The following is an 18043-nucleotide window of genomic DNA, read 5'->3' on the forward strand; positions in this document are numbered from 1 at the left end:
CACTTCAACCTCCCTGGCCACACTATAGCTGACCTTAAGGTGGCCATCCTGCAGCAAAAAAACTTCAGGACCAGACTTCAAAGAGAAACTGCTGAGCTTCAGTTCATCTGCAAATTTGACACCATCAGCTCAGGATTAAACAAAGACTGTGAATGGCTTGTCAACTGCAAAACCAGTTTCACCTCCCTTGGTTTTCACACCTCAACTGCTAGAGCAAGGCCTCATCCTCCCTGATTGAACTAACCTCATTAGCTCTAGCTTGCTTGCATATATATACCTACCCCTGGAAATTTCCACTGCATGCATCTGACTAAGTGAGTATTCACCCACGAAAACTCATGCTCCAAAACGTCTACTAGTCTATAAGGTGCCACAGGATTCTTTGCTGCTTTTACAGATCCAGACTAAAACGGCTACCCCTCTGATACTCATAGCCTACAGCGGACTTTCCAGTGTTTGTGGCTTTATAAGTCCCAAGCACTGAGGTTTGTGCCAATTCCCTTTGCTGTGGAGACTTATTCCACAGCGTAATACATCTCACTGTCAGGCAGTATTTCCTGATAGTTAATGCAGGCTTTCCCTTTAAGTCTTATCCCATAAATCTTTGTTGTACCACTTTCTGTGTATCACAATAAATATTTCCTCTCCACACTTGAAGTTCACACCTTTCTTATATTTGTAGGCTATCACAGAATCTGCAGGACTGAAAGGGACCTCAAGAGGTCATCTAGTCCAATCCTTGCACTCATGGCAGGACTAAGTATTATCTAGACCATCCCTGACAGGTGTTTGTCTAACTTGCTCTTAAACATCTCCAATGATGGAGATTCCACAACCTCCCTAAGCAATTTATTCCAGTGCTTAACCACCCTGATAGTTAGAAAGTTTTCCCTAATGTCCAACCTAAGCCTCCCTTGCTGCAATTTAAGCCCATTGCTTCTTGTTTTATCCTCACAGGTTAAGGAGAACAATTTCCCCCTCCTGCTTGTAACAACCTTTTATGTACTTGAAAACTGTTATCATGTCCCCTCTCACTCTTCTCTTCTCCAGACAAAACCAACCCAGTTTTTTCAATCTTCCCTCATAGGTCATGTTTTCTTTACCTTTAATCTTTTTTGTTGCTCTTCTCTGGACTATCTGCAATTTGTCCACATCCTTCCTGAAATGTGGTGCCCAGAACTGGACACAATACTCCAGTGCAGCGTAGAATGGAAGAATTACTTCTCGTGTCTTGCTTACAACACTCCTGCTAATACATCCCAGAATGATGTTTGCCTTTTTTGCAGTAGTGTTACACTGTTCACACATATTTAGCTTGTGATCCATTATGATTAAGGCTAAGATTTTGTCACAGATATTTTTAATAAAAGTCACAGACACGTCACGGGCAATAATGAAAAGTTCACAGAAGCCTGTGACCTGTCCCTGAATTTTACTAAAAATATCCATGATAAAATGAGAAGCCTGGGCAGCTGCGGGTGGGCTGGGAGCTCCAGGGTCCCCCTCTGCTATAGGCTCCAAACTCCAAAGGCTGGGAGCTCGGGGATCCCTCTTGCCACCCATTGCAGTGGGGAACTACGGGAATCCCTCCTGCCACCTGGGGTGGCGGGGAGCTGCAGGGATCCCTCCTGCCACCTGCAGTGATGGGGAGTGGTGGGGGTCCCCCCAGCCACCCATGGCGGCAGGACTGCAGAGATCACTCGGCTGCCTGTGGTGGCCAGGAGTAGCAGGGGTCCCCCTTGCCACCTATGGTGGCCAGGAGCTGCGGGAGTTCCGCCTGCTGCCAGCGGTGGCAGGGATCCCTGCAGCTCCCAACCAGGGCTGGCTGAAGTTACCAAGGTCTTTGGAAGTCGTGGAATCCCTGACCTCCATGACTTCTGTGACCTCCATGACTAGCCTTAACTATGACCCCCAGATCCCTTTCTGCAGTACTTTCTTCCTAGGCAGTTATTTCCCATTTTGTATGTGTTAAACTTATTGTTCCTTCCTAAGTGGAGTACTTTGCATTTGTCCTTATTGAATTTCATCCTGTTTACTTCAGACCATTTTTCAGGTTTGTCCAGATCATTTTGAATTTTAATCCTATCCTCCAAAGCACCTACAACCAGCTTAGTATTGTCCGCAAACTTTAAGTGTTCTCTATGCCACTAATTAAATCATTGATGAAGATATTGAGCAGAACTGGACCCAGAACTGATCCCTGCAGGACCCCACTCAATATACCCTTCAAGCTTGACTGTGAACCACTGATAACTATTCTCTGGGAATGGTTTTCCAGCCAGTTATGCACCCACCTTATAGTAGCTCCATCTAGGTTGTATTTCCCTAGTTTGTTTATGAGAGGGTCATATGCGAGAGAACATCAGAAGCCTTACTAAAGTTAAGATATACCACATCTACCACTTCTCCCCCTATTCACAAGGCTTATTACCTTGTCAAAGAAAGTTATTAGGTTGGTTTGACATGATTTGTTCTTGACAAATCCATACTGACTGTTACTTATCACCTTATCTTCTTCTAGATGTTTGCAAATTGATTGCTTAATTATTTGCTCCATTATCTTTGTGGGTACAGATGTGTATCATAACTCTCCTTTGTTTCCCCTACGTTAGGGAAATTGGCGCTGGTGTAGCTATAGCACAACCTGTCTCACACGTATAAAGGTGCCATTTCCTGTCAGTTTACCTGAAATCATGTATTACAGGAAAAATAGCATTATACTTTGTTCTTGTGGGGTGGCAAAAGCTGCCAGTAGGAGATACAATTATGGGAGCAAATGAAGGCCACGTTCAGCCCTCAGGCGAGGTGGGGAGAGCTGGTAGAGTCCTGTCAGCACACTCTAATAACTAACTTCATACAGCATACTCAGCAAGCTTAAAATCTCATGTGCTAGGCTCTTTTCAAGAACATGAACTGCTACTATTCTTCAACATTCAGTTATTGCATTTTGGGGGAGCTTATTAGCATGTTTTTAGCTGTTGAGTGGAGAGTATGATCACTCACTTTGAAGGGCTGAAACCAGCAACTTTTCTGATTCCTTTTCTAACAATCTCTTTTCAGAACAAGCCTTCCATTTTTCTTTCTAGATTTTTTAAAAATGAAACTGTGAAAGACACCGGATAGCCAGGACTGAGAAGCCAAGTGTTCCGTTTATCTGAAGAACGGACAGAGGTAGTGCTAGCTTCCCTCACGTGCCTTAATCTTGACTATTTAGACGGGGGGAAAGGTTGATCATGATCTTAGATTATTCACTCCTTTAGTGTCTCTCGAGAGATTGCCAACTGCAGTCTCAGTGGGCATCATTTCTAGTGGTGCTTTTGGAGGTATATACGTTTGTCTGCTTACAAATTGAGACCACCAGCTCATTTCACAGCTGTCCACTAAACCACCTTGAGATGGCAGTAAAGCAGTCACTGCTGACATTGGCTGGATTTGAAACATGATGACCCGGAAGTGAAGAGCTCTGTGTGATATTTTTTGCCTTTAACATTTTTGATTGGGCATTTTAATCCAAACACAGACGCTCATACGTGCTTAGTGTTATTTTATAGCATCTGAAACTATATTAGACAGTTCACAGGCACATAAAGAAAGATATTCAGATTGTGAGCACTTTGGAGCAGGGACCATCTCTTAGTTCGGTGTTTCTATAGTGCCTACCACAATGGGCTTAGTCAATGACTCTGTGGCTGTTAGGCACCACTGCAGTACCTAGGGGCATGGGTGAATTCTCTTATCACTTGCAGTCTTTACATCAAGACTGGATATCGTTCTTAAAGATATATTATCACTGAAACAGAAGTTGTGGACTTGGTGCAGAAATTATTGGGTGAGGTTCTTTGGCCTGTGTTATGAGAAGAGGTCAAATTAGATGACGACTTGTGGCCTTAAGAGTTGTGAATCTATGAATACAGATAATAAGTCTCTGCCCCAAAGAGCTTAAAATAGTACTGGAGACAAGAGAAATGAAACCCTGCACCAAGAGAGCAGGGAGGGGAAGAGGCAGACAAGGATCATGAGTTTTCTTTCGTGGCTAGGCCCACATCTTGGTGGCATGTTCTTTAAATAGATGTTTTGATTTATAGGATAAATAGGATTATGATTAAGGCTGACTTTTTGCTTAGGGTTTTTTTGTTTGGTGGAGGGAGAAGTGCAGAAGGGGCGAGTATGAATAGTGGAGGCGGAGCTAAGGGGAAGGAAGAATGGAGGAGGATGATAGAAAAGGTAGGAGAGGAAGAGAAGACAAGAAATTGGCAGGGGAATGTGTGATCTGGTAGCAAACTGAACATGGGAGACAGAGGGATGAGAGGAGAACAGATAGTTCGTCAGACAGCAGGTATAAATAAAAACATTCCTAAAGGTATGTTTGGGGTTCCGATTGCATCTTCTTGTGGCTGATGTGTAGTATATACATTACATCACCCCCTGCTCCAAATTCTGCTGCTGGAAGAGTCAGGAATGCTCTAGGAGCTGGAGCTTTAAGCTCTTCCCACCACTGCTGGGGCAGCCTAGTGTCCTCAATGACTCCTGGGGAATCCAGGGTGGGGTGTGGTGATGGAAGCTGCAGTCCAGCCTGCTGCTCTCTGGTGCCAGCATACATAGCCCTTGGCTTCATGGAAATTTAAGTTGAAAACCCCTAATTCACATCAGTGTGTAAACCTTTAGAAAATAGCAGCTCCTCAGGGTACTTGGCAGAAGTGAGTGGGGATTTTGCCACGGCGTAACTCATCACATATGTTTTAATGATTTAGACCTACAGAAAGAAAGAAGTGAATTCTTCCCCACTTGTAAATTTCACTCTCCCTACCTCCATTTTCTGTCTCCATTTCTCCGCAGCCATCTGTCTTGTATTACTGCATAGCATCAACAGTCTCTATATTAATCACAGTTCTTGCTTTCACCCATCGGAGCAACATGAGCAACTGGTTCTCACAGCTCTCTCTGACTTGGTTCTTCAGATCACTAATCACATCAATTTCCTTTAGAATTCCATTCCCCTAAGTGTTTCTCCTCCAGCATATTGATCATTATGAGGTTTGGTCTGGTATGGCCTGGTCTGGGGAGGAAGGTTGGCCCACTGGTTGGGGCACTAGTCTGGGTCTTGGAAGACATGGGTTTAAATCTTTGCCCTGCCATGGCCTTCCTGTGTGACTTGGACTAGTCACTTCGTGTCTCTGTTCTTCAGTTCTCTACTCATGGGGATATTGCGAGGATTAATACATTACAGACAGTGTACAACAGGGGTGAGCAAACTCTTTGGCGTGAGGGCTGCAACTGGCTATGGAAATTGTATAGTGGGCCAGGAATGCCTGGTGGGAGAGGAGAACTCTATGGGGTGTAGTGGGGGGGCTCTATAAGGGATGTTACTAAGGTGGGGGAAGGGGGGGGACTCCTGAGGTGTGGCATGGGGGGCGTTTCTACAGAGGTGGTACCGTGGCCTCTTAGCAGCCATGCCAGCAGAGGTACCTAGGTGGTCATACCAGGCACCATCACGGGCAGAGGCACCCTAGCTGGGATGGGTGCAGCCTCTGGGCAGTTTCAAGGCTCTCGAGGGTGGAGCTGTTGGAGACCTGGAAGGGACTGGGCATGCTGTTGCGTAGCGAGGGGCTGCCATGTAGGGGCAGGGGTTCCAACCCCGGAAACAGCACGGTGAAGTCGCGCCTGCGCAGTATGGCTTTGCACGTGCCAGAAGATGCTGGAATTGTGAGTCAGGGTGAGTCCCAGGCAGGCAGAGTGGGGCAAGACCCTGACCCCACTCCCCAGTGGGAGCTTGTGGGCCGGATAAAAACATCTGGCGGGCGGAAGAGGCCCACGGGCCTTAGTTTGCCCACCCCGGTGAAGAAGGTGTGTAAGGTAATGAAGGCCATATAAGAGCCATAGATAAAATGTGTCCACCACCGTTATCACAAATCCTGTCCTCAGGTGCATGTGTGGAAGTCCTGTTGATATGTGTGAAAAGCAGATTGGGCCATTGTTCTTGCCTTGTTTTCTTCACATGCCCCTACCTTAACTGCTGGGTTATTGCCCTTTGAAACAAAAACCTATAGCCATGCTACTTTAGCATTCAGAAAACTCTTTGAGTCCCTGCCCTTCTGCTTTAGAAAGCACCACCCTGGAAAAGATGCAGACGAAGTACTGCAGCCATGCTCACCTACGGCATGATCGTGTGATGTGCTTAGCATCATGTTGCAGGAGACTCTAGCCAGATTGGGCCCCCAGTGCAGAGAGGAGCCTAAAAGGAGAAGTATGGTACATGGCTGGCTCTGAGAGGTATGAGTGGTGCAAACTGAGGGAAGAACTTTGGCCTCAGTCCTGCAAAAGGAACTATGTCGGTGGAACCTTGCACTACATGGAGTTCCACTGAAGTTCAGAATCCACCCCTGCAGAGTCAATGGCAGGATCGGACCCTGCAATGACTGTTAATGTTGTTATTGACATGAGTCACAGCCTGCTCCCATTAAGGTCAATGGCTGCTTTGTCACTGTTTTCAATAGGAGAAGGAGCAAGTCCATTGTTCATATATTCCACTCTCATAAACATTGAGGCATGTGTTCTCAGTGCACAGGATTGGGCACCAGGAACCTCTGAGTTCTAATCCTTGCTCTGAAACTGACTCGCTCTAGGGCACAGGGCAAGTCCCTTAACTTCTCTCGGTCTCATTTCCCCCTCTGTAAAATGGGGAATCAACACTGGCCTACCTCACAGGCACACCTGAGGGTTCAGTAGTGTTTGTGTTTGAAGATGCAAAGCATTGTCCAGCATCCTTGCTCACATACCGTTAATCCTATATTTGAACAGAAGTGTTATCATTAGTTATTTTTTAGTGGCCAAAGTCTGGTACGCTGTTCTTCCCCCATCTCTAAAGTGGGCATAATATTTGCCCTGCATCACAGGGCTGTGTGAAGCTTAATTCATCCTAACCTACAAGGCTCTTCATAACCTCACTTCCAGCCATCTCTCTGTACCTATTTCCCCCTAGACTCCTCCCAGTCATCACTCTTTACATCTCCCAAGCCTACTCTTGACAGATGAGAGCAAGGAGATGGTATCTTATATAGAGTGCAGTATGAGAGAAGGCTGGAAGCCAAGTTCCTTATCCTCCTTAAATCCCTCCTTGTACACTCTCCTCCAAGCAACTCCTTGTCATGAATAACTTCCACTTCCTCCTCCTCCAGAAATTTTATCCTGGATTCCTTTGCCTTGTTTTATTTAGACTGTTCGCTCTCTGCTGCAGGAAATCTTTATCTGGACACTCTGTAAATGTACTGCATTGTGTACTGCAAGGGGACAGACTGTGATTTGCTTGCTCACATGAAGTGGCCCCTTTCTTTTGGAGTAGCCCCATTGTCTTTAGTGGGATTACCTGCCGAGTAAAGTACTACTCAACATGAATAGTTGTGGCAGAACCTGGCCCTTAAACTCTTCAGTACTCATGAGAAAACCCTGTGCTTTTAAACCCAACATGTCAGGTCAACTTTATAAATATCATGAGCAGTGATTTTTGCATTACTATGGGCATTTTGCTTTGAAAATTCAAAAGCTTCTTTACATGAAAAAGATTAAGGTCATGGGGTTTAAAATTCACTGTTAAGCATTTGCAAATGAAAGCTACCAGCATAGACCTAATTCTCCAGACTTTCATGTAATAAATGTGCCTTTTTAAGTTTCATTGATTTTAAAAAAAAAAAACAAAAAAACCCACCACAAGCATTTGAATAAATGTTCAACCTCCATCTTCCATGAGAACTCGAGATACAGTAGCTAACAGTTTTAAATGCAAATGAGGCTCAGTTCCTTTTTGTGTGTGTGTCTAGCTCTAATTCTTAGCTTTTTTAGTTTCAGTTATTGTGGTCTCTTTGCTCCTTGAGACAGAAGGGAAAGTGGCTCCCTCTGACTCTGACAGGCTGTAGGAGGTACGGTGACAGCTGTCTAGCTCTCATCCCTCTCCTGGAGATTTAGCATATCAGTTCGGTGACACATGGCCCTCGATTTGAGTTGCTTCCTGAAATCTTCCATTTGATAGCACAATACCGCAGAGCTGGCAACTTATAAATGTACATTTGAGCAATTGTGCAACACTGTCTTGTTTTTCTTCACATTACCAAAAGTTCTTTTGACGGGAAGCTGATGATCCTGTGGCCTGACTGTCTTTTATATTTTTTATGTGCTTGTTTTTGTTTTCAGTCCTCTAATCTCTGCTGGAAGATGATGAGCTAACTCTGCATTCGGATTCACAGTTTTCTTTCAATAAATACTCTTTAAAACTTTCTGGTTTGGCCTGCTAATATGAGACCTAAGTTTGGGAGGTAGGGAACAAGTCGAGATAGTCTCAGCTCCCAAAATAAATAGTGAGCATTACACAGAATTGGGCCAGGGGATGTTGTGAAGGCCAAGACTATAACAGGTTTAAAAAAAGAACTAGATACGCTCATGGAGGATAGGTCTATCAGTGGCTATTAGCAAAGATAGTCAGGGTTGCAACCCCATGCGCTGAATGTCTCTAGCCTCTGTTTGCCAGAAGCAGGGACTGGATGACAGGAGATGGATCATTTGATGATTTCCTGTTCTGTTCATTCGCTCTGAAGCAGCTGGCATTGGCCACTGTCGGAAGACAAAATACTGGGCTAAATGGACCTTTGGTCTGACCCAGTACAGATGTTCTTATGTTGGCTAAGGGATTCTAGGTACCATGAATGACCATGGAGTCCTACATGTTGGCAACACGTGCAGTTTTTGGCCTTATTACATTTAGCTGTATGACTTTTTTTTTTCCCCAGCTCCTGAAGTGCTGGCCCAGAAACCCTACAGCAAAGCGGTGGATTGTTGGTCCATAGGGGTAATTGCATACATTTTGTAAGTATCCGTTAATTTTATAACTATAGGGTCTGTAACACACATTCACCTTATATATTCTTCCTCTGATCAAGGGAATCTCATCCCAATTGTCTGAGTCCACAGCAGTTGGAATCCTGGACAAGCCCCATCTGATGTGAAAGCTGCCATGTTGTCCCCCACAGCAGGGACTGAACCACAGGCCTCCAGAGCTAAAAGTTAGAGCAGTTACAGTTTGAGCTGAAGAGCTAAGGCTCTTTAGGTAGCTATGCCTATAACAGTGCTGGCGATCAATGGGCAGCAGCTGAAATCTGCTCTCTGTGTGTGTGAATGTGTGAGGTCTCTAGTGGCTGGCCTACAGGGAAGAGAAGGGACCTGCTGCTTGTGATGTCTATGGGAGATTCCCTTCAGCTCAAGTGAGGAATGCCGAATTATAAATATCAGCATTCTGGGCCCAGCTCCCTGTGCGTGTATGTGGGTTAGATCGTAATTGTGTATGTTGTCTACAGCATTAGATTCTTTACATCAATTGGCATTTGTACCAAATGTGGTTCGTTGAAACATGTTTAGGCTGCTGCAATAGGCTTGCTCAGATAGGCCAGACAAGGCACAGCTAACATGACAAAGTTGTTCTCTTTGCACACTGAAGCGGGGACAGCCCTGTTGCTACTAAGTATAACTTAAGCCAAGTTAGACCTGTTGATGCTTATATTTCCAGTGATATTATTTTTTCATATTATACAAATGTCATAGTCAAATAAGTCTGCAGCAAAAAGCGACTGAAGTGCCACAGCATCGAATTGTTCCTACTTTGTTCCTCTTCCCTTCATGTAAACATTTGATGGCTTGTCAGCATGAATAACTTTTGCATAATGCAGCAGAGCTATTTTTGTCTACACACTATTTAATTGCTGCATTATCCATTGCTGCACAGTGCATATTGTTTGTCTGTCAACCGCATTTTCTTTTAGTCCCGAGTATAAATTTTATGACTTGTTTTCCCCAGTGCCACCCAAATGATTGTTTACCTCTTTTTAAAGCATATTGCACATTTTTTCTTTAACAACAAGACATTCCTGATTAATGTCAGATTTCTGACTCCTTTGCTGTTCTGCTTGCGTGTCTGCAATGTTCTCCTCTGAAAACATGGTTGAGTGCTGGATTTTCCTCAGAGCAAGTTTTAACAGCAAAAGGAGGCAAAAGAATTTTGCAGAGAGAATCAAAGCTATTGGCACTGCTAAATCCTTAGAGCCAAATCCTGCCTTGTGCAGTCTCAGGAGCACTGAAGGAGCAGAGCTATTGTGGGGCAGGATGGACAAATATTAAATAGGGCTGTCAAGCAATTAAAAAAATTAATCACAATTAATCGCACTGTTAAACAACAATAGAATACCATTTATTTAAATATTTTTGGATGTTTTCTACATTTTCTAATATATTGATTTCAATTACAACACAGCATACAAAGTATCCAGTGCACACTTTATTTTTATTACAAATATTTGCGCTGTAAAAAACAAAAGAAATAGTATTTTTCAATTCACCACATACAAATACTGTAGTGCAGTCTCTTTATCATGGAATTTGAACTAACAAATGTAGAATTATGTAAAAAAAAAAGCATTCAAAAATAAAACAATGTAAAATTTTAGAGCTTGCAAGTCCACTCAGTCCTACTTCTTGTTCAGCCAATCACTCACACAAACAAGTTGGTTTACGTTTGCAGGAAATAAAGCTGCCTACTTCTTGTTCACCTGAAAGTGAGAACAGGCTTTCGCATTGCACTGTTGTAGCCAGCGTTGCAAGATATTTACAATCAAGATCCGCTAAAGATTCATATGTCCCTTCATGCTTCAACCACCATTCGAGAGGACATACCTCCATGCTGATGATTAGGGCCCTATCAAATTCACGGTCCATTTTGATCCATTTCATGGTCATAGGCTTTTAAAAAGAGTAAATTTCATCATTTCAGCTGTTTAAATCTGAAATTTCATGGTGTTGTAATTATAGGGGTCCTGTCACAAAAGGAGCTGTGGGGAGATTGAAAGAGTATTGTGGGTGGGGGGGTAGATTGAAAGACTATTGTGCACTGCTGCTGGCAGCGGTGCTGCCTCTAGAGCTAGGGGGCTGGAGAGTGGCGGCTGCTGGTTGGAAGCATGGCATGGTATTGCCAACCTTATTTCTGCGCTGCTGCCTGCAGAGCTGGGCCCTCAGTCAGCAGCTGCCACTCTCCAGCCACCCAGCTCTGAAGGCAGCAGCACAGAAGTAAGGGTGGCAGAGTATGGTATTGCCACCCTTATTTCTATGCTGCTGCTGATGGGGCGCTGCCTTCAGAGCTGTTCACCTGGCCAGCAGTCGCTACTCTCTTGCCGCCAAGCTCTGAAGTCAGCGTAGAAGTAAGGTTGGCAATACCTTGTGACCACCCTGCAACTCCCTCTTGGGCAGGACCCCGAATTTGAGAAACACTGGTCTCCCCCAGGAAATCTGTATATTATAGGGTAAAAGCACCTAGAAACCAGATTTCATGGGGGAGACCAGATTTCACAGTCCATGACACATTTTTCATGGCCATGAATTTGGAACCCTACTGATGATAGGTTCTGCTCGATAATGATCCAAAGTAGTGCGTACTGACACATGTTCACTTTCCCTTATCTGAGTCAAATGCCACCAGCAGAAGGTTGATTTTATTTTTTGGTGATTCGGGTTCTGTAGTTTCTGCAGCAAAGTGTTGCTCTTTTAACACTTTTGAAAGCATGCTCCATACCTCATCCCTCTGTGATTTTGGAAGGCACTTTAGATGCTGTAGCTATCTTTAGAAATCTCACATTGGTACCTTCTTTGTGTTTTTATCAAATCTGCAGTGAAAGTGTTCTTAAAATGAAAAACGTGCTGGGTCATCATCCGAGACAGTTATAACATGAAATATATGGCAGAATGTGGGTGAAACAGAAGGACACATACCATTCTCCCCCAAGGAGTTCAGTCAAAAATTTAATTAACAGGTTTTTTAACAAGAGTCATCAGCATGGAATATGTCCTCTGGAATGGGGGCCGAAGCATGAAGGGGCATATGAATATTTAGCATATCTGGCACATAATTACCTTGCAATGCCAGCTACAAAAGTGCCATGCAAATGCCTGTTCTCACTTTCTGGTGACATTGTAAATAAGAAGTAGGCAGCTTTATCTCCTGTAGTTGTAAACAAACTTGTTTGTCTTAGCGATTGGCTGAACAAGAAGTAGGACTGAGTGGACTTGTAGGTGCTGAAGTTTTACATTGTTTTGTTTTTGAGTGCAGTTATGTCACACACAAAAATCTACATTTGTAAGTTGCATTCTCACAATAAAGAGATTGCACTACAGTACTTGTCTGAGGTGAATTGAAAAATACTATTTTTTGTTTTATATTATTTTTATTACAAATATTTGCACTGTAAAAATGATCATGAGCACTATACACTTTGTATTCTGTGTTGTAATTGAAATCAAGTTATTTGAAAATAAATTTCAATTGGTATTCTATTGTTTAACAGTGCAATTAAAATTGCAATTAATCGTGCTAAATTTTTTAAATTGCAATTAATTTTTTTGAGTTAATTGTGTGAGTTAACTGCCGTTAATCAACAGGCCTAATATTCAATAATTCAGAGATCACTGGGGACTCCTTAATACTCCTTTTAAAAGGAGTGGCGTTCACTGCCCTCAAGACCTGCCATCTAACAGCTGCAAATATGGGGCTGCAGGCCCCAAGGCATGTTGCTGAGTGAAGCACTCCTCCTTATGTGTTTTCCTGAAGCTTGAATCTTAGGTTAGCAATAGAGGGACAGTTTAGCAAGGTTTTTCTGTCCATTTCTAAGTCAAGTCCTCAGTCCTGCCTATGCTAAGCATGATACTTCAGCCTGGCTGAGAGGCTAGATGATAGAGAACAGCAGGCCAGAGGCTTGGCCACTACTAGCTTCTCTTTCCCGATTACAGTTCAGTGTAAAGTTTTTGCCATAGAAATACTTGTGTTGATCTGGCTACACACAAGCAAGCCTGGCTGGTGCTGCCTGGTTATGCAGAGATAAAATTAGTCCATGTTCTGTCCATGTCCTCAGCTCCATACAGCCATAGCACATGCAACCAAATGCTTTTTGCTGCTGTTTCACTAGTTGCTTTTACACTCCTTAATATGCCTGTTTTATAACTAGCTGTGTCTGAAGGCATGAGGTGAGCTCATGAAGGTGATCAACAGTGTACCCCCCCCCAGCACTTGGCTGAGAAATACATCCTCCCAGGGATCTGTGTGTAACTATCAGATGGAAGGTTTCAGTCCTGTCCTTGAGACGTGGCTCAAGCAATGTTAGCAATTTACACTTTTTTTTTCATACCAGTGAAACAATGTTTTTTGCAACAGTATCTCCTATTTGTTTTCAAAATCAATGTGTGCTTGTGTATTTCAAAAAAGATACACATACTTCTCTGAAGTCTTAAAATTCCACCTACCCTATCAGGAATTTCCTTCCCAGCAGGGTGAAATCCACTGAAAAACAATGAGGTCCTATAAGAAGAGGTGGAATTTTAAGGCTTCTGGATTAGATATCTAATAGGAATCTAATTTTACTATATACATTAAAAAGTGTAATAATATTGATTTGCCACACCATTACTCCTACATCCCATCTCCAGTAATACCCAATACCTGATGCATTGAAAGAAGGTGGAAGCCTCTGTGATAGACTTAGCCAATGGTACATGTTCGGTGGAAAAGAGAATGGGATTCCTTCCCAGTCTTCATAGTAAATAGCCCTGCAGGCTTTTTGATACTGCATTGATGGGAACAGTATTAGTGCCTAGACTGGATGAAGATAGAGTGACCAGTTTTGGATCTTCAGGTAAGATGATTATTGGCCTGAGATGAGTGACTGCATTTGACTTTATACTTGTATTATTCGCTAACACTTCCAAAATAACGCTCTCGACTAGGTGGAGAATGCTACTGTATCTGGACTGGCTAAAAAGTTCCATGGGTGAAGGTGAAGCCAATACCTGCTTAACAAACCAGGCTGTTAGTTCCAATCATTGTATGTGTTGAGGGGGGTCAGATTCAAAGTAATTTCTGTGCAGAACAGAAAACATTTACCAGCGCTTACTTCCTCTTAGCAAGTCACTGTTGCTGAATTTAAAAAGATGGCAGTTTAGGGGAACCCAATTCAGAAGCAGGGCATAAATACAAGCTATTTCTTATGCATTGCTATTTTTGATTAATAGTTGGCTATATAATAGATCATAAGCACACAGAAAAATGTAAGCCTGATACGTGAAGATGTCTTAGGAAATACTTCCCTTCTTTCAGTGCCAGCCACTAATGCTTTTTTTTAAAATCACATCCAGATTTCAGCATCTGCAGCAGTGGAGTTTTATTTTATCAAAAACTAATTTTATATAAAAAGTCATTACTCACAAGAACTAATTTTAGCAGCTTGAAACTTCCTGTTATTCCAGTTGTAACATTTTCCAGTTTGAAATAGCTTCATTGTTGGGCTCTTTTTCCCACTGGTGTCAAGGCAGTTTTGGTATGTTTTCAGTTTAATAGAAAAAAGAGTGAGAAACTTTATCAAATTCCTATCCCATGGGTTTGGACCCACACGGACAAGCTCATGAATGCCAGGTGGCTAAAATTCTGGTTCCTCAGATTCCTTTACATGGCAAAGATTAAGTTAATAGAAGCAAAAAATGGAAAATTGCATTTAAAGTTGAAAAAAGTCATGCGCTGCAGCATGTTTTGCTTGAGCCTCTGATTATTTATATTTAACAAATCATTGATAGAGCAGCATCGTTACTGTTTTATTATTATTATTTGTTAAACAACAATGATCTGTAGAAGGCAGTCCCCTTCCCAAAGACTGTGCCATCCTGTTGTTGGGTTGTTTTTTACTTCGATGTAGATGTGCATGAAATGATACTAACGACTTACATTATATAACACTTTTTCTTGAAATTTTCCCAAAGTACGGTACAAAATGTAACAGCCTGATATACAGGAAATAATTCCCACTACCACTGAGCCAGAGCCCCCCACAGGGAGAATTGTGGCAGGTTTAGCAATACCAAACGTCACTACCCAATACCTTAGGAGAGGAAATGAGCAACGACATCCATTCGACACTGCAGGGGGAATTAATGAAAGCAAAATGTGGTTACCCATGTTGGGACCCAGGATGCCAGATTTAAACCCTGGGAAAATACAATCCAAAATCAGTCCTTCAGTAGCTTCATTATCCTTGTAAATGTGCTCAGTGTTCTCTTTATTGTTGTGCCCTGGAGAGCCATACAGTTCAATCAGAGGTGACAGTGTCAGCCAGAACGAGTGTGTCTGCTCAAAATGAGAAAAATACATATATTCCAACAATAAGTAACACCTGGACAACTTCCCATACAGGGCATTGCTTCAAAGTCAGACCTGTCTGCCCCAGGCCTTACCTCTACCCATTACAGAGTGTAAAAGGGGAACACTCACCCCCACTGCTGCCCTGGGGACAGGCGTGAGTGCAGCAGGTGATTACCCCTTTTCAGTTATAGTCCTGCCCTTTAGCTTCTCCAAGGGCTTCTGGGCTGTGTGGGTCTGGGCCCTTGAACAGTTAGGGTCTTCCCCAGCTGGACTCTACTGAGGTGAAGGCTTCTGCTGATGCCATGTCTTTTGGGAGTGGCTAGAGGAGGCTGGGTCCACCCTTTCCCCTGGGCTCCAATCCAGGGCCCAACGGCGGGCAGCTATGTCCTGCATGTTAGGATGCTATGCAGCTGCCCCCAGACCACTTCCTACCCAGATTGCCCTTCTGCTCTTGCAGTAAATTACAGAATCACAAATAAAGTCTCGGACCTTCCCAAGTCTCTCCTTTGTAGGTCCAATCAGGTCTGTTTTCCCAGTCTCAGGCCACAAGAGCTCCTAGGAAGTACTTCCCCAGAACTCAGAGCAGCGTTCTGCTCCCTTCTACTGCCTACTATCCTCTAAGCTGCTCTGCTTCCCCTTATAAGCCCTGTCTCCAGCTTGTACGGACTTTGGAGGTATGGTTGGGCAGCCTGGGTCCATTGCTGCTCCTTAACCCCTTATTCTCTAGTGTGGGGTTTGTGCACCCCTCACACACAGATTTCAACATGTGCTATTGTATCAGTAAAGTGTGTGCATGATTTACCCTGGTATGTCCTGCATTGATTGCAAGCTATACCCTGGCAATATGCATGTGATGTGTAGAGCCGCTCCTGTAAGTGGAATCACAACCATTATGCAGTGGGAACGCGTAGCTTGTTTGGTTTTGCTTTGCTTTGGCAAGGAAATAGGTACATTAAGCAGGCCCCTACAGCACTTTCCCTAGAACATCAGAAAACATGGTTCTCTTTTGCAAGTCCAGCTGTGTTTTTCTTATTAGCATCCCATTTTATTATTTGGTTACAAGGTGGGAGTACTTTTGGGGAAGGGTGGGAATGGTAGGCACAGAGAAAACATAAGAAACAGCCAGTTGCTATTTCTGACGTGGCAAGACCCTTAAATAGTCCTTAAAGTGCTTATGCCTTTGGTGAAACTTCAAGAAAATGATGACAGCTAACAATTGATTGAAACTCCCCCAGGGCAAACTAGGATTTTCCCACTGGAGAGAGAGAGTGTATTTTATTTCGACTATTCGCATAGCTAAAGAAATATAGAGAAACCTTCTGAAAGTGAGGCCGTTTTTTTCACAAAGGATCTTCATAATGGGTCAAATCTAAGTCACAAGGATTTTGGCTAAGTAAGGATCAAGTAAAAACTAGGTAAGAACCTTGGAATTTGGCCCAGAAAGTGGAATTCCACTACAACTCACTGCCATCACAAATTGCATGTGGGATGACTTCGGGACTCTGAGCAGGGTCCTTTCCCATTTTGCCTTGCAAAGCCAGTCCATTCTCTGTGTAAAATCCAAACTCATCTCCCTTCCTGGGCTCTGGCTCTGGCTTTATTAAACAGATGAACGATAAGATGACATAAAATTCTACTCACACCTTCTCTCCATGCTTGGCTTCTCCTGGGGTTCCTCTCTCAGGGCTGTCCTGCCCACCCCCTATATCATCTTTCCCTAGAAAATTTCTGCTATCTCCAATATATCAAGGTAGAGGTACTGAATCACCTGGCTCAGTGAGTTGGCAGAACCCACTTACTCCTAACCAGGTGGAGTGTTTCAGTTGAACACTGCCAGCCACATACAGGTTCTTCCCTATGTTCAGCATTAACAGAGTTTCAGTCTATGCCAGTTCACCTATTAGCAGGTTCTGTTGCATTGCCCATCGCAGGAGACCTTGGAAAATCATTAATGTCAGGAATAGTTAATAATAACTAATCAGCTGGAGCAAGAGCTTGTTCTTGCACTGTGATGAGAGGAACATGCAAATATCTGAATGGAGTGGGGAAATGACTCCCTTAGTTCTGGACTTGTCAACAGAGCTGACCATATGCAGAGAGTGGAGCACATTCCTCTCGGGGATGGTGCAGTGGAGGCTGTCCTGAAGGAGCTCTGGAAGGAACTGCTCCTGCTGAGGGAGAATCTCTCCTGGAGCTCTTTCTTGGGCATATGCTTCTGTACAGCTCCCTAGCACAAGGCAGTATTTAACTGCCACCGTCTGTCCCTGCAATTACCTGAAGGCGGAACATTTTTCAGCCATAAACCTCTGTAAACCTAACTTAGCTCTTGTACCTCGGCCAAGGTAATCAGTATAGTGTACACTTTACATGAGTTATTACTCTCGCCAGAGCTGCCTGAGAGGACATGTACATGCCTGGTCACTGGAGCAGGAAGGAGCGTGCAGACCACAAGAGCCAGGGTTTGTAATTTCCTCAGGGCATTTGTTTGTTTGTTTTTTAAGGAGGATACTGGGAAATGAAGGAAATGGGCCAAGAGCTATCGAGCCTCTTTTATCTAGGTCACGGGATAAGAGCCCACCTAAGGAAAGAGAGAGAGATTTTGACCACCCAGGAGACTTGTTAAAACAAAAAGTTAAATAAATAAATAAAAATAGTGAAAAAATACAATTGTTGAAATTTATATCAGTAATTGTGTGTAACAATTATGTACATTTTATTTAAATAAGCAGCTCTGCACAGCACAGCAGTGCAATTTGGTATAACCCACAGGTAGCAAATGAGCCATTCATAAGTTTATATTTCCCTCCCAGTCATTTGCTGCCCTTACAGATCTTC

At 43.4% G+C, this 18043-nt stretch overlaps 1 protein-coding gene across 1 annotated transcript in view; it reads left to right on the top strand.

Annotated features, from left to right (window-relative positions):
• The window catches only part of CAMK1D (calcium/calmodulin dependent protein kinase ID), a 422396-nt gene that overhangs the window by 371252 nt on the left and 33101 nt on the right, over positions 1-18043 (top strand). The window contains exon 6 of the mRNA XM_032798304.2: positions 8778-8853. Coding sequence (XP_032654195.1) covers positions 8778-8853 — 76 coding nt within the window. The remainder of the gene's footprint in view (positions 1-8777; positions 8854-18043) is intronic.

The sequence above is a fragment of the Chelonoidis abingdonii genome, chromosome 1 (genome assembly GCF_003597395.2).
Source record: "Chelonoidis abingdonii isolate Lonesome George chromosome 1, CheloAbing_2.0, whole genome shotgun sequence".
In the NCBI taxonomy this organism is placed as follows: Eukaryota; Metazoa; Chordata; order Testudines; family Testudinidae; genus Chelonoidis; species Chelonoidis abingdonii.